General features: G+C 44.6%; 1 protein-coding gene across 1 annotated transcript in view; it reads left to right on the top strand.

Annotated features, from left to right (window-relative positions):
• The window catches only part of LOC107114663 (phospholipid scramblase family member 5-like), a 92,164-nt gene that overhangs the window by 40,363 nt on the left and 29,764 nt on the right, over positions 1–22,037 (top strand). Inside the window, exon 2 of the mRNA XM_015416232.1 lies at positions 18,601–18,749. Within this exon, the coding sequence (XP_015271718.1) occupies positions 18,601–18,749 (149 nt within the window). The remainder of the gene's footprint in view (positions 1–18,600; positions 18,750–22,037) is intronic.

Raw genomic sequence — 22,037 nt, 5'->3', positions numbered from 1 at the left:
GTACACACGAAAGCTCATACCTTGAATAAACCTTTGTTGGTCTTAAAGGTGCCACTGGACTCTACATTTTTCCTACTGCTTCAGACCAACACAGCTGACCAATTGGATCTATCTTCATGGGGCGAAAATGTTCAGCCAGAAATATATTTCCCTTTTAATACATTGGGAAACAAATAGCATAATGAACCAAAATGGAAACAAAACTTTTTTTAAGTAAATGAAAGTGAAAAAAAAGAGAGGGGGGGGGGGGGGGTAACAACAAAAAAGTAATAACATGCCCCTGTTTACTAGGCATATAGATCAGTCTTAGGGGACAATGCTTTTAACTTGATAATTGGCTCTTGTTTAGAACCTTACTAAATCAGATTACCTGGACTCGAAGTATATAAGCAATTTTTATAGTTCACTTGCAATGTAACAATATAACCTTAAATATCACAAGCTATGATATGTAACAATTGTAGTATCTCCACCTCTTGGGTTTTTAGTGGTTATGTTTTACTTTCTCCCATAGTTTGTAGCTTCCCCATCCTGTTTTTTCTTGTAGTTTCAGAAAATAAAAAAAAATTGTTTAAAAAGGAAGGTTTTATTTTTGCAGATCACTTGTTCTGAAAAAAAAGGATCTTGCCTAGCTTGCAGTGCCTTTTTCCTATGCAGTGAAACATGCCTTGTGAATGTATTGACTATTTGTCAGCAATTAACAAGAAGCATTTTGATTCCCCACTCCTCCTCCACATGAAGCCTGCTGGGTGACCTTAGGCCAGTCACAGTTCTCTCAGAACTCTCTCAGCCCCACCTACCTCACAGCCACTCTGAGACTCCTTTGGGTAAAGAAAAGTGATATATAAAAACCAACTCTTCTTCAACTCTTCTTTTGTGTGAGGGCAATTGATGGCATTCAGCATGATGGCAGGCTGCTGTTCACATGTTCGTAAGTTACTGGATTGTGTGACTGACGGAAGCCACACGGTTATCAAATTTTGACTGTACATGCTGTTTTTGTACCAGCGCAGCAAGTGGCATTCATCATTTGGTGACACTTCTTATGCTGGTGTATGCTCAAAATGTACTGGATCTCTGGTGGACAAGGACATGCAAAAAGTATTTGGAATCCAACTGAGCATGCTCAATGAACATGAAGATTCTCAGCTTTGAAAGTTAAGTAGTCATGCTAGACATGGCCAGAACGGTGCTGGAAAGTGCCATTGTGGCAGCCAACTCATGGTGACCCCATAAGGTTTTCAAGGCAAAAGACAAACATTGCCTGCCTCTGTGTAGCAACCCTGGACTTTGCAGGTGGTTTACCATCCAAATACTAACCAGGGCAGACCCTTGCTTAGCTTCCCTCAGGGAAGACTGGAATACTTAACAGAAAAGTCAAAGAGCTTCTTCCCCACATCTATGGTTGCCAGCCTCCAAGTGGGGGTTGGAGATCTCCCAGGATTATAACTAATTTCCAGACAGCAAAGATTAGTTCCCCTGAAGACAATGTCTGCTTTGGAGGGTGGACTCTATGGAATTGTATCCTGCTGAGGTCCCTCCCCTCCACAAACCCCGCCCTCCCTGGGCTCCACCTCCAAAATCTCCAGGTATTGCCCAACTCACGAGTGCCTTAACCACATCCAACTCAGGCTGGCAGAATCAAGGAAAGTGCCTCATTTGAAAGGCAATATTTTACCTCGTGGTTCAATTGGGCAGATCAGAGAAGGGGGAAAGAAGGGAATTACAATCCAGAACATTTTTAGATGTTTGATGAAAGCAAATTATTATAATTATTTTTTTGCATTCAACGGCCCTGCTTGCAATTTGCAATCAGGCATCTATCTCTGAGTTCGCTCAACATACATAGCAGGGAGCACGAACTCACCTACTAGCCCTGCTCCTGAAGTCTGCATCCAGGAACAAGTGTCTGCAATGAGCCACTAACCACACAGAAGGGTATATGATTAGGCTGTACATGCATTCAGGAGCCTGCATGCATTTCTTCATATGCAGGGACTTGCTGCAGACATTCAGCTGCATGGGTGGATTCAGTGGTGGGGCCAGCGGGCATGAGCAGTGAGCAGGTGGATGAACACTTGGGGGGGGGAGGGATATCTAACAATCATTCTTATTATTGCATTCCCTCTTGACAAAAAAAATAATCAGAGGGATGTTCCCAAATGCAGCATTTCCCTTTCTATTTCACTCCTCTCATAAAGATACTGTCATGTCTTTTTGAACACAGCTGGAAATAAGGTATCTATGCTCTATTTGCCACCTACTTCTGTGTAAACAAGCCCTGAGAAATATTAGACACATGAAAAAAGAGAGAGAGAGAGAGGCTGTAACATTGTCAACCAGCCCACGCGACAACATGGTCTCATTTCTTTCTTCTTTTGGATGGAGCCAATCAAGGGTGGGCACAGGAAGCGGCTGCTTTAAGTGGTGTGCAAATGTCAGAGCCCTCAAGCGCTGTGCCTGTATCTGAAAGCGAAACAAAAATGAAACACACACACACACACCCCAACCGTGTGATGCCCTCATTCTATAAAGCTGCTGGTGGCCTGTCAGCTTGAAACCATCCCATCCCACAGATAACAATTAGGACTGGATTTATCAAAGGACAGCGATTATTCTTAGGCCTTCATCTGGGGGTGGGGAGGCTTGCTCCAAGTAGAATTCCAATTAGCACTGCACAGTAATGACTGAGAATGTCTATGTTATGTTACTATCTCTGAAGGGATGAGTCTTATCTGATTTCATGCAAACAAAAGCCAATATGCAAGACAGGCTAAGAATGTGATAAAGATGCTGAAGGCATCACATTTAAATATTGTTTTGACAGGTTCAGGGCTGGGATTTTCAAAACAATGAAAGGGGGGAGATGGTGCTCCAAACATGTATTTAAACCTACAAAGCAGCATTGCAGCCATACAGTGGATTGAGTATGCAATGTGTCTGGGGGGGGGGAGATGTTTAACTCTTCAGCCCAGGGTACGGTTGCCAGGTCCTTCCTGGCAACCAGTGGAGGATAGGGGAGACTTACCTGGAGAAAGGAGCATGCCTAGGTCTCATTGCCAGCATCACACAGGAAGTGATGTCATCACACCAACAACATCTGGGCAATGTTCTGGTATTTGGGCAAAATCTCTATGGTAAAACCAGCCTCTACCATAGAGTTTTTGCCCAAATACCAGAACATTGCCCGGATGTCATTAGTGTGATGACATCACTTCCTGTATGACACCACTGACAAGGCCTAGGCCTTCTCCTTTCTCCTGGTAAGTCGCCCCCACCAGCCAGCTGATCCATGATTGGGGGTAGGGCCCAGCAGCAGGGTACCCCTGCTTCCACCAGGGGGGTCTGCCAATCCTAACCTAGGATTGGGTCGAGCACAAGGATCTTCCCAAATTTCCCCAGCAGCAGCCATTCTTACCCGAGGAAAGTTTATACCTAGGGTCACGGGAATGATATGGAGGTAGCTGTTGAATGTGGGGGGTCACTGGAGAGGGGACAAAATTGCTGAAAGTAGCCAGGGATGGGGATCATTTTCAAATGGGGAAAGAAGCCAAGGTACACTTGTCCTCTAATGCTACAGCCCCAATCCATTATTGCTCCTTCCCATTGTTGCAAATGTTTCTTTTTAATGCTTAATAACATTTTGGAGTTCCAATCACAGCATTCTGATGGCATGGTATTTAGCTCATGAAAGTAAGTCCACTGAATTCAGGAGTCATTCCTGAACTTCCAAAAAGTATGCATAGCTTTGCAACCCAAGTATCATACCACTGGTTTTCTTGGGGTTCCAGTTTTGGATAAAATGTACTACTATGACCCAACTTTTGACATGTGCCTGCAAATAACTGTTTCAAAAGACATCATATTATTGTATGTTTTAAATCTATCTGGTTTCCCAGGTAATGTACACACCTGTCATTCTCAATAATATTTGGGTAATAGCAAGGTTCACTGCTATTTGAACATACTCCATGGCTTCCATGATTTTCTGCAGAGGCAAGCTCAAGAAGGCTGTCAATGGACAATTTCTTTCAAACAAAGGACAGCTATGTAGCTGCATCTTTTCTTGCTGCTCCTCAATCAGGATCAAGGCTAGCATGGTGCTGACATGCATACAGAGAAAGAAAATGTGTCCGATTCATAGGAAAGAATCAAGACTGCTGCTGTCAGTCTTTGTCTTCTCAAAGAATGTGAAGATATGCAAAAGCTAAATATTTATGCCTTATACCTCTACTGGGTTTCAATTTTATTATTTTTTGCTGAAAAGGAAGGCAGAAGCCAAGGTTCCAAACAATCAAAGGAGTATTAGCCTCCCAAGATAACAAATCATATTGACACTTCAATGGCAAATCACTCCATTAGGAAAACATGTTTGAACTGCAAATCCTGTAGGTGTGAGTTGTTGTTTTTTCAGCACCGAATGGTTTTGATAGCTGAAAAGCCATAGCAGCAAAGCTGAAAATCTTTTGGATGTCCTCTGGATTATAAATAAGGCCAGATTTAATATAGGTACTGATGGGTGGCCTGGCAAGTTCATGTACGATGTCCCATTAGATAAGTCCCCTTTATCAAAGGTACTGTTGATAGGTTCCAGCTGTGTCATTATTGTCTGCAACAGTTGAAGTTGTTGTCTTTTACTTTAGGAGACTGGCCAGATTAAAACACAGTCAAATTCTGCTTCCACCATCAAATCACTGGTGACTTTGGACAACAGGAAGGGGAAGTGAGTTATGCTTACAGGAATACATTAAGTCTGAAACAGGAAGTTATGCATCTCAGCTATGGAAAAAATGATGTGTCCCAGTGTGAGTACAGTACAGTCATCTCCCCACACTGTGTAGCAGAGATGCACAAAACTCCACTGTGGGTGTTAGTGAGATGTGTGAATACAAGTAGCATTGGTCATCTACTTCCTGTACTTATAGTTGACTACCTGGGCCACTCTCAGGGGGCATACAATTGATCTTTAGTAATGTATTATGGGGAAAAGTCAGACACAAAGCATAGAGACTCTTAAAATGAAATATACCACATGTCTCAAATCGAGCAGAAACAAGCAGAGAGCAGCTATGCATAGGAGGGGTTGGGGAAACAACATTCTGAAAGGCCCAGTCATCCCATGGACCCATAGCGCCGGTCTAGTCATGTGATTACTTTCCATAAAATGTTGTGTTTGATCTGGGCAGGATGAAGAGACATCCAGAGGGAATCTTTGTTGGGGTGCCATGTGGTAGAGCTCAGAGAGTCCCAAGTAAAGAAGGCATGCCTTGAATACCAAAAGATTCAACCTCCATAATGTATCATTGGTGGTTTTCATTTATACAGCACTAGCCTGCTACCCGTGCTTCACTATGGTATTGAAGTTCCATAAATCCAGTTATAATACTGATGATGTGAAGTTTGAAATGTGACATTTGTTGTAGGAATTTTAACGGAGAAGATTGTAGTGTGAAGTGAGACATATGTACTTTTCCCCCCCTCTACCGAAGGACCTCTCTCTAGACCATATTGGTGGTTCTGCCCTCAGGTGCTAGGATGACCAGTCTGCTTGATGAGCTCACTCTGGAGCAGGCCACATAGAACTGTCCATTTAAGAAGCAGTCGTCTGTTAAGCCCACTCCTGCTACCTTCCACAAAAGTGATGGCCTCTCTACTTTTGTTCCTGGATTGTTTTGCTCATATGGAGACTGTTGTTCTGAGCACCTCAGGGTGATCTTGCTGGTACTTGGCCTGTGTAGCTCAGTGCACTGCAGGAGTACTATGTGCAAATGTCTTTGTCGCATTCCTAAGTTGCCTCCTCCTTGTAGCGTTGGTGTATCTGGCTCAACGTTTGCCAGGAGCTTTCTTGGGGGCAGTAAGAGGTGAGAGGTGTGAGGGGGAGTTGGTGTGAGGGAGTGGTGATGTGGTGGACATTTCTTCAGGTTCATGAGGGAGGCACACATCGAAATGGCTCCGAGAAATGTCCTTTACTATTTCCCCATAAACATTCATCCCCCGGCCCTGCTCCTACACCTGACAGACACCGGCCTGTCTGGTGTTGTGGGGGATTGTATTTAAAGGCATTGGGGGGCTGGGCCAGCAGCAGTGCTAAGGCAATCCTGCTGGGCGAACTTCCCTGGTGGTTGTAAGCATCCCAGCTCCTCTCCTACACCTGACCTACGCCTGTCCAGTGCAGGAGGGGGAGGAGTATTAGAAGCCACTGTGGAGGTGGGGCTGCACCTGACGGACAACCACCTGTTAGGTGTAGGAGGTGGGGGGAGTGTGTTGGAAGCCATCCCACCCCCTCTCCTACACCTGACATGCAGCTGCCTGTCCAGTGTAGGAAGGGGAGGGGGAGGAGTATTAGAAGCCACTGTGGAGATGGGGCTGCACCTGACAGAAAACTGCCTGTTAGGTATAGGAGGTGGGGGGAGGTTGTTGGAAGCCATCAGAAAGGCTGGGCCAGCAGCATTACTGAATCTCACAGGTGCTTTTTGGCCACTCCCAATTTCCTCAACTGTCATTAGCTGTTTTCAGTCCCCTGTAACTGTTGGCTTTTTTTTACCTCAGAACACTGAGATTTGCAGCTGACCAATCAGAGAGTGGAGGGTGCAGAGAGTCAGTTGCCTGGAAGCTGCATAGGAATCAATGGGGGAAGTACATTTTCCCCCTTTTGACCCACTTAGGGGTCGAATTTCTAAAAATCCCTTCTTAGCAAGCACCTACGCCATTGTGGGAGCGCTCTCCCTGAACTTGGTGTCTATAGGTCTAGCAGTTTGGCTTGGGCATTGATTTTACGGTGAGAGGACTTTCTTTTATATATATACTAGAAGGGAGGCTCATTGTAGGCTCAAGACAATGAGTGCTAGAAGTCCCCCACACACACATCCCAACCTCCCTACCCCTGAGGTCGGTGTGTGGTGAGTGGCTTCTTGGCTGGCTGCTGTTGGTGGGCTCTGGTCCACCTAGATAGCTTGGCGGGGTGAGGGCACGGCAGCCGCCATCCATGCGGAGGCTGGCCGTGGGCCACAGCGGGTGTGGCGGTGATGGCAGGACCGGGGTTGGTCTGAAGATGCAGTGACCTGTGAAGGGGGTGGGGCGCCAGTGGTGTTGTTGCAAAGTGTGGCACTTCCCCCCACCTCCCCCCTGACCCCGTGGCCCTGCTGTATTGGCAGGCTCCGTTCCGGCTCAGCAGCTCTTTGCCCTGGTGGCAGCAGCTTGCAGGCTGGCCTCTGACGTGGCTCGGGCCTCGGCAGCCCACGGTGGCAGCGGCAGCAGCAGGGCCAGGCTCTGGGCAATGACCCCGTGGGCAGTGAAGGGGCCGTGGTGTCTGCCGCATCGGAGGAAATTAAGTGCCTCCCCCCCCCGCTTTTTCTTCTCTCCCCAGGCCCCAGGGCACCGCTGCATCCGGCAGCCTCTGAGGCATCTTCACAGCCCCTCACCCCAGCGGTGCACCAGTCCCCACCTGCTTGCAGGCTGGCTGCCAACGTGCCTCAGGCCTTGGCAGGCCACGACAACCACGGCAGCGGCGGCAGATCCAGCCTCAGGCTGACGTTCCCTTTGAACTGTCTGGGGCGCCCGTCACCTCAGAGCAGAGTGAGGCCATTTTCCCTACTTTCTCCCCCTGTCTGCACACCCCGGGGTCGAGGGAACAGTCTGCCACTGGCTCCGTGGCCGGGTGGGTCCGGTTGCAGGGTGGGCAGTTACCTGCAGTTTCAATGGGGCAGTTGCAGTGTCCAGCCGCCGGAGAACCCATCCTGTCCAGCGGCTCCCTGCACGACTGAGGGTGAAAGGCTTGCCGCGGGCTCTGTGGGCGGGAGTGAGCCCACGCAGCAAGGCAAGTCAGCCAGTGGCCAGGGACCCATCTGTGAGTGGCAGTTCATGCAGCCGAACACTGTTTGTTGGCGCACATCGAACATTGTGGGACCAAAACTCAATTATATATAAGGAGATATAAGATTGAAAGAAAGGCAATTATTTCCTAAACAGCAGCATACAAGTGGTTACAAGTTCAAAAGAAGGGCTGAGTATTAAAAGTCAGCTTTTTAAATGGAATGTAAGGTTTGGGTTTTCTGTTAGTATTATTTGTTATGATTTATCTTTACATTCTTTTCTCCAATAGTTCATTTTGTGTTAATAAAAACTTTGCTAGATTAGCTAGGAAATTATTATTTGCTGCAAACCACCCAGTGATTTTCTTTACAGACAGCACTGAGAGGAATTTGAACATGGGTTTTCCTATACTCAAGGTCAATAATTAATCTATTGGATAGCACAAGATTAATTTTGTGTATCATCTGATCCCTCTTCAAATCCCCCTGAAAACCTTTATTTCTAAACATGAGAGGGGGTTTTCTTGGCAAAAATACTGGAGTGGGTTGCCATTTCCTTCTCCATTCTTGCAAGAATGCAAGAAAGCAAAGTGGCTGTCTGATGAGGCTTTACAAATAGCAGAGGAAAGAAGGAAAGCGAAAGGCAAAGGCGAAAAGGAAAGATTTACCCAACTGAATGCAGATTTCCAGAGCTCTTCTTACAGGGGCTACTGTAAACTCTTAGAGGATTGGCTACATTAGGGGTGTGTCACCTAATATGCAAAGGAGCTCCTGCTACAAAAAGAGCCATATGGGTATATACATTTTAAGTAAGCCCTCAAGTGCTAGTTTCTGTTTCCCTGGTCTCAAGGCCTCTATGGGAAGGGTCTCACTTAAGTCTTCTTTGGTGTAGTGGTTAAATATAATATATATAAATAATCTTTCAATTTATTAATCACTCAATCCTGCTGGTGCTGGCTCTGAGCGATTTACAGTTAGACATTCACAAGGGACTAACAATGATTCATAGGGGTAAGGGAGGACAACATATATATAAATCTTTACATCGCACACGTTTGCAGCTGACGGGGATTTTTGCTCAGTTGTAGACTCAGACATGTTCCAGACGGCATTTTCCACTCGGCTTGGCTTGATGACATCAGCTTTTTTCTCCAGGACTCTTCGGGTCGCAGAGCCGCACTGCCACCGCCTGGCCGGAACGGCCCATTACAGGCTTCTTGATGCAGAAGAGATCTTCTAGGCTTCCCATCTTATGAGCTGAACCTTCCGTTCGCTGGCTAACACCTCCCCCACCGGGGGGGCTTGGTGTGCCCACCCTCTCTAAGGAGTGGTACCCATTTTATCTACTCGCCAAAGCTTTCAAACCGCTGGGTGGACAGTGAGCTGGGGACAAGGCTGGTAGCTCACACCAGCGTGGGGCTAGAACTGACAGCAGTTCTGTTCAGCTCAGATGTTACTTGTAACTAGAGGATAAATCCCCTGTGCCACCGCCCTGTGCAGACTCTAATCTGGGAAAACCAGGTTTGATTCCCCACTCCGCCACTTGCACCTGGCTGGATGACCTTGGGCATGCCGTAGTTCTGATAAGAGCTGTTCTTGGAAAAGAGCAGTTTCTCTCAGAGCTCTCTCAGCCCCACCTACCTCAGAGGGTGTCTGTTGTGGGGAGGGGAAGGGAGAGGGATTGTAAGCCACTCTGAGACTCCTTTGGGTAGTGAAGGGTGGGGTATAAATCAAATCTCTTTTCTTCTTGTTGTTGTTCTGTCTAGGTGCTGGTTGCAGTTTTCCAGTGTGTGTTTTAGTATTCTCCATCTGTAAGTGCTTTATCCCAGTTGGAACGGAAGCAATAACTAGACCTATTATTGCAGCCACCAATAAATAGACTCATTATTGAAGTTTCCTGCATGCTGAATATTGAAAAGGGCTGAAGATTAATCTGGTAGGTAAGTGTACTCCTATCCACCATGCTCAGAGGATACTACAGCAAGGATAGAAGAGCTATATCAAACCAAGTTCCATCTAGTCCACCAGACTCTGGTAGCACCCACACCAGACTGGATAATGATGGCTCTCCCATGTTGTTCATCTCTAGCATATGGTAATCACGTTGCCTCTGAATATGGAGGCTTCCTTTAACCATCATGTTTAATAGCTATTGATAAACCCATTCTCAATAACACACATGAATCTGCCTTATATCTATTTATCAACCTAGATCACCTATTGGTCAGTATTGTCTTCTCTGACAGCCATTCTCCAGGGTCTCAGGTAGAGGTCCTCCATTTCATTTAATACCTGATCCACTTGATATTCTGGTGACTGATCCTGGGATCTTCTCCATGACTATGTTTAACTATTTTGTTTAAGCCACCTGAATGCTGATCAAAATCATACTTTTTGTCACAGGGAGACTGTCACATGGTGATGTCACGCAACCTTGACCTAGCGGCCATCACCACCACCTCTTGTATTAGTGAATACCATAATTGTGCACCAGTCCGTTATGAAGGCAAATGAGAGATGTGTAAACTACAAACTATTTACCATAATTCTCAATGCGAGCCCAAACTCGCGCTGAGCCTGCGCTGGTGCAGGAGGGCTGAATTGCCTCCTCGTGAGGCAGGGAAGAGGGGGACACCAGTGCTGCGAGAAGCACAGCGCCAGGCATGGGGTAGAGCCAGCCATTTGGGCTTGGCTCCCGCCCTCTGACTCAGCAGTCCTTTCGAGTGCTCAACCCACCCTCCCACCCTATTTTAGTGCAGGTTCATACCAGTTGCCTTTTCATGGGGCCAGGTAGGAATTTTTCACCTCTCATTCAGTTTGGCCTATGGAGGGGGTTGTTTTTGCCTACCTTGCACTGATGATGGTGGTGTTGGAAAATTGGCTTCAGTGGGGCCGTGTTTGTTAAATAGGTTGCTCACTTTGCTATGGCGGGGAATTGCGATTCGGATGTGAACTGGTGAGCACCTGGGCATTGTTATAAAGGAATTAAAGGGTCCTCCAGGAACGGCTTTCGGGCCTTTGCGGCTCAAGGCCGGGAAGGGGTGATCTTCCTTGGAGCAATCTGGCCCGGCCTACTTTAGCAGGCCTTTGCGGCTTCTGGGGTGGTGGGCCAGGGGTTCTCTTGAATATGCCAAGCCGCTGGTCAAAAGCTACCTTTGGTGGCTTGAGATTGGGGCAGGTGCATCGCCCAGAAGGAAATGAAGGTGGTCAGGAGTTTGACACCTGTCATATTCCTCAGTACATTGTAACAACCCCTCATCTGTTGTTTGTTTATAATTAATTAATAAAGTGGCCCTTGTTAAATCCATACTGGTGTCTGTCTCTTCATTCCGACTGAAGGGGCAATGTCGGAACATCCTAGTTTAATATATAAAAACCTTGATGGGGAGCTGAAGAAGATGTTAGAAGAAATATAGATAGGTTTTGAATAAGAATAAATACTTTCATTCTGCTGAGTTTGCAAGATAGCCTTTTACTGTATTGCCTTTTTTGTGGTCACAACAGTGGTGAATCATGCCTGCGTGATTCGCACGGATGCAATCTCCATGGCAACTTGGTCACTTGAGTTAGAAATATGAGCTGGCAACTCAAGGTTACTCTCTCCCAGTGCTCTTAGAGTAACAATTAGCTTTACAATTGAGGTTCCATTCTGAAGCAAGATCTCCATTCCTAAATTCTATCTCCATAGCAGTTAATGTGTTCCAGCATACAGAGCAGATGGCATTGTTTTCTGGATCTCATTTTCTAAAGGAATCATCGTCCTTGACAAGTGCGGGTCGATGGTAGGACAAAAATCCAATGCCATGTCCATGCTTCATCCATCTGAATAGAAAACATTGTGTTTTGCTTTGGACAGTCATTAAGTCAGTGCTTTTCATTACCTGGTGCCCCTTTGCAATGTATTCTATTGAGAGCTAAGGCAGTCGGTAAATATAACGTAGACTGAATACATTTGCTAAAAATAAATATGGATTCAGCACATTTAATTTCTGCATAAGTATATGTGCTGTTTTATCTTCCTTGTTCACCCTGTTCACCCTGGTGTGAAATGCACCCAAGTAATCTATATCTATTTTTTTTCTTGCTTACAAGCATCAGCTCCCCCTGTTGTCCATAAAATGCATCTTTCTGGAACTTGAGAAAGGAGCCGTGTTTCTTTGCCGTTCTTTTGTAACCTGACATGAAGTAGACAGATGCCTTCTGAAGTTTTGCGCATGCTGTGCTTTTTTTTCTTGCTGCAACACGAAAAGCCTTTTCTTTTAACCTGGCTTCCTTTGAAGAAGTGACTCAGGCAGCTTCATGGCCTCTCAAGGTAAGCAATTATATATAACCTATAAAGACATGTTTACCAAGACAAAAAAGAAACCCAGACCCTTACAGTATAGCACTCAGCAATTCAATTAAGCAGGAAAGTAACAGTTCCAAGGCACAATAATTCTGCTCTGTCTCTGGGTTGCACACTGGAGCCAGAAATCTGTAAGAGAATGTCACTAATATAAACATAAACATAACCTTATGTTGCCTCTTGATCATGTGATGCTGGTTTTATCTAAGCTTGCTATGCATACTATTTATTTGCTAATACAAAACACAGAATGGTCATGCTTCCATTAAAAGGTTTGTGTCCTTCAAGTAGGCTTCGCTTGAGAAATGTTGCACCCAGAAGTACTAATCATGGTTGACAAAATTCCTGCTAACTAGGAAAACTGAATGCAATCAGGCTGAACAGAGAGTGCTTGTCGAGGTTCTTTTGCCTTAGTTAGAGGCAGTTAACTTCTCATTAAAGGTGAAAATTACAGGCAACTGGAAATCCTCTCAAGCATCTTTCTTCCACTACTTTAAAAAAGATTAAATGTTACACTTTCAAAATGAAGACAAATTCTTCATTGACACTTTCTAGGGCAATTCTTTAAATAGCACAGGTGTTAGAATTTGGTGTATGGGCTTTGGGGGTGCAATGAGAAGTCCTCACCCAAACTTGATACCCCCCAATAAAAATTATATACATAATGCACCTTTCATATTCTTCAGGACTGTGTAAATTTTTATGGCTCTCTTTGTTTTATGACATCAACCTTGCAATCCACTTAAGTTTTGTAAATTGATGCAGTTCCTAGTAAGATAGAAAAAAGTCAGTTCCTTCATCTATAAAATGGAAGAAATGAGGGCCAGCCTCACACTGGTGTATGAAGACAAAAATCTGTTAACATACTTTGCAAAATTAAACATGCCATTTAAATGATACCGGGTAGTGTGGTGTAATGTTTCAATGGTGGTACTATATCTTCTGGAACACAGTAGCTTTCTAACAGCAATGAAGCATGAACCATATGCTGTAATCCTAAACAGAGCTACTCTCTTTTAAATCCATTGACATCAACAATCATAGCAAGGTGTAACTGCTTATGATACAACTGATGAATACACATCTAATCAGCAGCCAATGGATCAAATAAAAGCTGCATCATGCACTTTATTTACAACGTACTGTATTTTAAGTGTAGGAAAAACTATTGAAATAGGATCCTGAGTGGTGCTGTAACAGATGCAGAAGATAATGCACACACTCTTCAGAATGCTTTCCATGAATATTTAGTACACCTCATGCTCAGTTTTCGAAGTCTGACTTACAGGACAGGCGTCACTTTCCTTTCTCTCCCTCCCCCCCCCCTTTCAAAAATTACACTGACACATGGTCCATAAAACTTCATGGCCTTTCGTGTAACACGAGTTTCAGCAACAACAGGACTCTGTGCGGTAAAGTGATGCAGGGAGAACGTATGAAATATTTATGACCCAGTTATACATTTTTTAAAAGTTAGATAGAAATTCAAAGGAATTCTTTCTCCTTCCTGTGGTCCTGGGCTTTGAAGGAAAGCTGTGGCTGCAATGATAAATTAAGATCAAAATGTGATTACATGATGAAACAGCCGCGCTCACATTCAAATAATGCTTTGCTTTTCAAGCCCGCAAGGGCAGAATAGAGTACTTCACAGTGACATTCACAAGGCCAAAGAGAGAGGGTCTTGCTGAGTTTTCCAAAATGAGGTATCCAACCTCTTCAGAGGTCACTGACATCCTTAGAAAGTGTCTGGGGTAGGCAGGGCTTACCACCAGGGGGAGGAAGAGAGAGCGGCAGCTACCTGGATTTCCTGTAACTTGAGAGGGAGAAGGACGGGCAGGGAAACTACAAGGATGGAAGGCATGAGTGTGTAGAGATCCTTGCTAAGTAGGCCAGAGCGCCATCCAGGGGAGAGCAATAGGCTTGCATCCTCTTAACAGAGGGTGAAATGGGGTACAGAAAGAAACATGTGAGAACTCAGTTTCTCACATGATTAGAGGAAAGAAGGAAGCCCTATTTATTCACTCACTATAAGATTCCTTTCTAGAGAAATACCTTTCATTATAAATGTCCAATGCAGAAGGGCGGGTAGCCATATAGTGTAGAAAATGCAGTTTGTGCCGCCAAGTGTAACCTATTACATATTCATATTACATATCATAACAGTTTTTGCCCTCCTTATAATGTTTATGTGTTTTAATTGAAGTTTGTATTTTGATTGTACTTTGTTTAAATGTTTTACTGTTTAGATATTTTTATGTTTGCCATCTTGCAGACCCTGACTGGGTGGCAAGGCAGCATAAAAATGTTTCAGATAAATAAATACAGATTGTATTTTCCCCATCCATACGAGTGAGGGGCAGCTACTGATTTATTTAGGAAAAGAAAATGGGTGTACTTAGGGACCCCACCGGGATAAAGCTAAGCCTTATCCTGGCAACAAAGGATGAGCTCTCTGTTCAGATTGAAAATTGATTTCAGATTGTTAGCCATGGCCTTCGATGCTTAGATAAAAATGGATCCTCCGCAAAAGCTCTCAATGTTATTTTGTGCACGTGTGCTTTCATACTGCTTTCCCCATTGCTATGTCCTGCCCCTGTATAAGCCAGCCCATACTGTTTGTAAGTGGATTTCTAACAGATGTTGAACCTGCTGTAGGACTAGGGTGCTGTAGCAGATTTACACACAAAGGACCATTGTGTGGTGAGGAGACAGTGAACCTTTACAAAACGCCAAGAATTCCCATTCTGTGCCCACTTTCACTCCATCCCAGGCTTCAGGCCTGCACTGCTGACTCCCAGCTGATTAGTGCATTGTTGTTGTTGTTCAGCCACACAGTCGAGTCCGACTCTTCGCGACCCCATGGACCAGATCACGCCAGGCCTTCCGGTCTTCCGCCATCTTCTGAAGTTTGCTCAACTTCATGTTCGTTGTATCTATGACACTGTCTAACCATCTCATCCTTTGCCGTCCCCATCTTCTTTGACCTTCAATCTTTCCCAGTATCAGGGTCTTTTCCAGTGAGTGCTCCCTTCTCATTTGGTGGCCAAAGTATTTGAGATTCAGCTTCAGTATCTGGCCTTCCAGCGAACAGTCAGGGTTGATTTCTTTTAGGATTGACTGATTTGATCTTCTTGCAGTCCAAGGGACTCTCAAGAGTCTTCTCCAGCACCATAGTTCAAAAGAATCTATTCTTCGGCGCTCGGCCTTCCTTATAGTCCAACTCTCGCAACCATACATGACTACTGGGAATACCATTGCTTTGACCATGCGGACTTTTGTTGGCAGGGTGATGTCTCTACTTTTTATCATGCTGTTTAGTTTCGCCATCACTTTCCTCCCAAGGAGCAGGCGTCTTTTAATTTCATGGCTGCTGTCACAGTCTGTGGTGATCTGGGATCCCAGGAACGTGAAGTCTGTCACTACTTTCACGACTTCCCCTTCTATTTACCAAGGAGTGATGGGGCCAGATGCCATGATCTTGGTTTTTTTTATGTTGAGCTTCAAGCCCACTTTTGCGCTCTCCTCTTTTATCCTGAGCAAGAGGCTCTTTAGGTCCTCTTCACTTTCTGCCATTAGAGTGGTATCGTCTGCATATGCATATTAGTGCATAGTCAGGGGTAATTCTGAAGACAGTCAGCAGACCTGCCTGTGGGAAAGTATCCCAAGGACAGGTACTAGAGCATGGGTGCAATTAGGCAGTAGCAGCTTTTACATGGCTGGGCAAGCCTCGAGGTCTTTGGATCTTGCTGATTGATGGGGAGCTGCACAGACCTGTAACCAGCAATTTGCCCTATGGAGTGACATCTCAAGGAAATGGTCAAGGATCCCCATCTTCAAAAGAGAGAGATAGCAAGCCCGTCTTTCTTTGATTTTGGCATTGTTGTGTAACCACAACCATAGCTTGTTAAACCTTAACAAACACCATTGTAATCAAAAGTGATTTGTTCCCTTCTGGGGGTATCCTATGACCTAAAAGCAGAGTCCAGCAGGTCCTGACTCTAAAGTAAGACAGGATTTGTCTCTTTCTATTCTACCCTTGTCCATCTTGCCTGCTTTCAGCAGTGTATTTTCATGGAGGTATTTGGGTCTACGTCACAAACACGTCGTTCATATACATTGCTACACTGCTTTTTGCCATATCTACTCCCTTTCTCCTCCCTATTCATCTGCCCAGGACAACTGAGAGAAAAAAATATTAATCATTATAAATGGAGTGATCTTCCTTTGGTCACTTTGAACTTTTTGGGGTGGGGATCTGCATTCAAAACTGAACTGCAAAAAAACCCACTTAACATGATCGTAACAGGTGCTTGGCTCAACAGAAAATGGGAAGTGCAAGGCAAATTTGATTTCTAAGCACATTGGGGAGGGGAATCAAATCAAATAATTCCTGCTAATAACTCTGTGTTTGTGGCCGAGGTTGCAGTCCTTTTTATCCCTATCCCTTCATCTGCATAGTCCATCCTGGATTGTCATCCGATGCAGTTTTGGGAATGAGGGGCCTTTTCAGGAGGTCACAAGGAAAGTGGGTTGGATCCTGCCACATAACAGGAGAAAGGAAATTTTACTTACTGCAGTTCCTATTGCCATCTCCCACCAATGTTGCTGTGCCCAAAAACCAAAGGCAATACAATGTGGCCATTACAATCCAATTTGGAAATATGATATAATTTGATCCAAAAAAGTAATTATCCAGGGGAAGAGAGAGGGGGCCATAATATGCCTCGTACTATATCTTGTGCAAGCAGCAAACATAAGATGGGATATGGTCATGTTGACTTCGTGCAAGGGATAATTGCAATGACTTTTTGGGGTTTGTGCAAGCATTCAGCAATGCTTTTTTGTTGTATCAGGGAAGTCAAGTTACCCCCTCCTAGGAGAGTTTCTTACCAAGAAACTTTTAAAGTACAAATAGATGTATTTTCCCTTACTCTTAGCAACTAAAGGCCAAAAGATACTGGAGGTATCCTTCCTGACCCTCTGGTCTTAATGTAAGCCAAAGGTTCTTGGAGGTGCACACTTTACTGATCTCAGTGGGGGTGAGAAGACCACACAACACTAAAGAATAAGTTTTCATGGACCAAAGCTCACTTCATCAGATGTTCGAAGTGAAATCTCAGGCAGCAGAAGATAGCAGAGGAAAAGAAAAAAATATTGAAAAGATACAGGCCTGGATCCAGCAGATTTCTATTAATTGGCGGGTGGGGCGGTGTGATTGGAACTTGCTCCCAATTTACTTCTGGGCTCAGTTCAAGCTACTGATATTGACCTTTAAAGCCCAGTATGGCTTAGAACAAGCATAGCTGAAGGACCATTTTTTCCTATATAAACCTACCTGTCCATTCTGTGGTCATATTCAGAGGCCTTCTTTGGGTGTTCCTGCCATATGATGCTGGATGTATGGCAACCAAAGAAAGAGTCTTCGCAGTCCTTGCACCAACACTTTGGGACTCCCTCCCCAGGGAGATACAGCCATCTCCCACTATCATTGTCCTCTGCAAGCAGGTGAAGCTTTTCTAAAAATTTGGTTTGGTCTACGCCCAATAAATGTTACTGGCTCTTCTCCCTGATTGTTGTTAAGTGTGTTTATGTTTTGTTGAGTTGGTTAAACATTTAATGGCCCCGGTCACACAGGCCAGATAACGTGGGGGGGGGGGAGGTGTGGCTGTTCGCCCCGGAGCAAAATAAAGCATGGTAGCCTGATCACACGGTCCCCCGAGTCTCCATGCTTAGGATTTTAGCTGGCAGTCACACAGCAATGTTGCAGCATGGCAAAGAAGCGGTGCGGCACAATCACACAAGTGTTTCGCATTTGTGCGCATGCGCAGTTCCACAGAGCAGCACTGCTTTCAGTTTCGTGTTTGTGCACATGCTCTTACAAAAAACATCCAGTTTGCGATGGGACGTGGACGGGTGCCTGATGCCACAGGATAATAGCGCTCCTGTGATCAGATGCCCGCCTGTGCCATGCGTTTTCTGAATACTAGTGCACTTTCCTTGGTACTTTTTAACTCCACATCTTCGTCGGGATGCCACGGGGTGGCCACGGGTGCGCTACGCTTCCCAGATGTTGTGGTGTGATCACACCCCAAAAATCTGCTCGACATTCATGCCTTTCGCTTGGCAAATTCTCCATGTAACCGGGGCCAATGTACACTTTATTTTAAATGCTGCTTTAATGTCAAAATGTTTTTAATGTTTGCTGTCTTGGAGTCTCTATTTGGGTGGGGAAAAGGCACACAATTGTTTTTAAATAAATAAATACTGCTGGATGCGACCCACAGTCTGTGATATTTCTATGCAAAACTCAAAAGGAAACAAGATTAGTACAGTGACCATTTTCAATATCTACAATTGGTTGCAACAAACAAACCAGTCATGCTGGACAATTTTAACTGACAAACGTTAAGCCCCCCATTCTTAATACTTGTTTATTTCGTGCAGATATTCCTGGCTACATTCACAAAACCCTAGAGGATCCTCTTCCTGGTTCTCCAGATCCTCCAGAGCAACTGAAACCTTCAGAGACAACCACCATCTGTAAAGCCCAGCCTGCTGCCAGTTTGCCTCCGGGTTTGGAATATTTACACCAGGTCCTATTTTTTTCCAAATAGTTTGAAGATTCAATTAGATATATTAATGGGACCCATCTTATATGTATTCCTATTTTACCTAAACAAATTCCTGTGGCTTTATTTTCATGTAATTCTGCAAATAGATATGCAGGCTTAATCCTTTCCACTGGAAATAACCCCAAATTATTTTTTTGGGTGGAAGTATGGGGCTAATTTTGGAGCAATTCAGCCCTCTCACTGCAGACCACCAACTCCCCCCTCATGCTATTCTCAGGGGTCTCCTGTGTCCCTGGAGAAATATTTGGGGAGTATTTGAGGTTGTAGTAGGGAGAGGCAAGAAACTCATGCTCTGTGGATAGAAATCCCTTCTATCCACAGAAATCCTTCATTGGATCCAAGTCAATCTTTCTTCCTCTTAATTTGCTCTCTTTTATTTCAGACTAGCCTGATACCCGAGCTTCGCTATGGTATTTAAGTTCTGTAAATCCAGTTATAATACTGATGATGTGAATTTCCTATTTGTTGTAGGGATTCTAACGGAGAAGATTTTAATGTAAAAAATGAAGCGAGACATACATACTTGTTTTTTCTCTCTCTACTGAAGGACCTTTCTGTAGACCACATTGGTGGTTCTGCCCTCAAGTGCTAGGATCACCAGGCTGCTTGGTGAGCTCACTCTGGAGCAGGCAATATAGACATGTCCACTTAAGAAGCAGTCATCTGTTACATCAACTCCTGCCACCTTCCACAAAAGTGGTGGCCTTTCTACTTGTGTTTCTGGATTGTTTGCTCTTATGGAGACAGTGTTATTCTGAGCACCTCAGGGTGATCTCACTGGTACTTGACCTGCACAGTTCAGTGCACCGCAGGAGTACTATGTGCAAATGTCTTTGCCACATTCCTAAGTTGCCTGCTCCTTGTAGCGTTGGTGTATCTGGCTCGATGTTTGTCAGGAGCTTTCTTGGTGGCAGTAAGAGGTGAGAGGTTGAGGGGGAGTTGGTGTGAGGGAGTGGTGATGCGGTGAACATTTCTTCAGGTTCATGAGGGAGGCACACATCAAAATGGCTCCTAGAAAGGTCCTTTACTATTTCCCCATGAACATTCATTAACTCAATTGCCATACTGACTTTTTTGGAAAATGTCTATTCAGGAGTCTTGAATCACTGATTTCTGTAACTGTCTTCAACTGTCTCTTCTAACTGTGTTTAGATCCACAGCTGAGCAATCAGAGGGAGGTGGGTGCAAACAGACAGGTTTTACCTCAGAACTCTGAAGTACACAGTTGACCAATGGAGGGGGTCAAGGAGGCAGCAGCCTGCCAGGCACATGGAAAACAATTGGGGAAACACATTTTGCCCTTTTACCCCCTTAGGGGGTCATGTTTCTCAGAAATCTCTTCGTGAGGGGCTTGACATCATGGTAAGAATGCACTCCCCTTATTTTGGGTTTCTTGGTGCAGGGGTTTGGCCTGGGCATTGAACTGGGGGGGAGAGAATACCCCTCATTTTTTTTAACAAAATTGCCTCTCATTTATGTTATATTTAAGAAGTGGGACATAACTACGTATTCAAAACACCATCCGAGCAATCAGATATTAAGCAAGTTCATATGAACCAATTTTCTAGAACCCACATTGTGAGAAGTTAAATAACCTAATAAAGGAAAAAGGTTTTCTACAAATTTGGGGTATGTTTCCATTGTGGGTGGGAGTGTGGCTAAGCTGGGTCAGCAGCACTGCTAAGGAGATCCTGCTGGGGCGACGTTCCTGATTAATTAAAGTACCCTGGTCCTGCTCCTACACCTGACAGACACCCACCTGTCTGGTGTTGGGGGGGATTATGCTTAAAGGCATCAGGGAGGCTGGGCCAGCAGCAGGGCTAAGGCAATCCTACTGAGCAAACCTCCCCAGCAGCTGTAAGCATCTCACCTCCTCTCCTACACCTGACAGGCAGTTGCCTGTCCAGTGTAGGAGGGGGCAGGGGAGGAGTACTAGAAGCCACTGTGGAGGTGGGACTGGCAGGATCACTAAGGCATTACTGCTGGGGTGGGCTCCCTCATGGCTTTAAGTACCCTGCAACCACTGCTGCACCTGACAGACAACCACCTGTTAGGTGTAGGAGGTGGGGGGAGTGTGTTGGAAACCATCAGAGAGGCTGGGCTAGCAGCATTACTGCACCTCACAGGTGGTTGTTTCCTCAACTGTCATTAGCTATGTGCAGTCTCCTGTAACTGTTTTTTTTTAACCTCAGAACACTGAGCTCTGCAGCTGATTAATCAGAGAGAGAGTGGTGCAAGGAGGCAGCAGCCTGGAAGCCACATAGGAAACAGTGGGGGGGAGCACATTGTACCCCTTTTGACCCCTTTAGGGGTCAAACTTCTAAAAATCCCTTCTCAGTGAGCATCTACACCATGGCAGGAGTGTTTCTAGGTTCAAGGGTTTGATTTTATGGTGAGGGGACTTTCTTTTATATATAGATGTTCTTTTGTTCAAGATTTTTTTTAACTGAGAGAAACAGGATTATTCTAGATCATGCTTTCCCTGTGGGCAGTTATACGTTGACTGGTCAAACATCTTAGGAATACCACACTACAGCACAGCATATAAAAAGTCCTGTAAGCAGGTGGCACCTTTGGGTTTCTCCACTGGGATTTTGCATTGCTGTTGGAAGGGATACAGCTCGATGACAGAGAAGGTAGAAAAAAGGAGGGGGGAACTTAACCTAACAAAATTGAATCAAGAACCTAAAAAGGTAAGTAGGAAAGCAAATACAGAGCCAATAGCTAAGAATAACTGTAAACTAATTATACATAAAAATACATGTATTTATGACATAGACATTTAAAATCATATCAGGGCCCAACAAAAGCCTCATAATATAGTAAAAAGAAAGCAATAGTGACTTAACATGTTTTGACCCAATCGGGCCTTCTTCAGAGGTCAAGCAATATAAAGCACAAATAGGCTCCTATTACAATAAAAAGACAATGAACAGGTAGATATAGGACCAAAACAGGAGAGCTGTTAAGGAAGAAGAAAAAAAGAAGAAATGTGTTTAAGTAACAATTTGAAATGCTGTGTCCAATTGCAAAATATAGTATTGAAACCACATTTAATTTTACTTCAAAAAGGAAATCAAAAGACACAAGAAAAGTATTTCATATGGGGCCTATGACTAGGCTAGATTCTAGGAGGCCTCATATGAAATACTTTTCTTGTGTCTTTTGATTTCCTTTTTGAAGTAAGTAAAATTAAATGTGGTTTCAATAATATATTTTGCAATTGGACATAGCATTTCAAATGGTTAC

The sequence above is a fragment of the Gekko japonicus genome, unplaced genomic scaffold (genome assembly GCF_001447785.1).
Source record: "Gekko japonicus isolate JY-2015 unplaced genomic scaffold, Gekko_japonicus_V1.1 scaffold2646, whole genome shotgun sequence".
Taxonomy (NCBI): domain Eukaryota; kingdom Metazoa; phylum Chordata; class Lepidosauria; order Squamata; family Gekkonidae; genus Gekko; species Gekko japonicus.
This window is presented reverse-complemented; position numbering and strand designations above follow the sequence as displayed.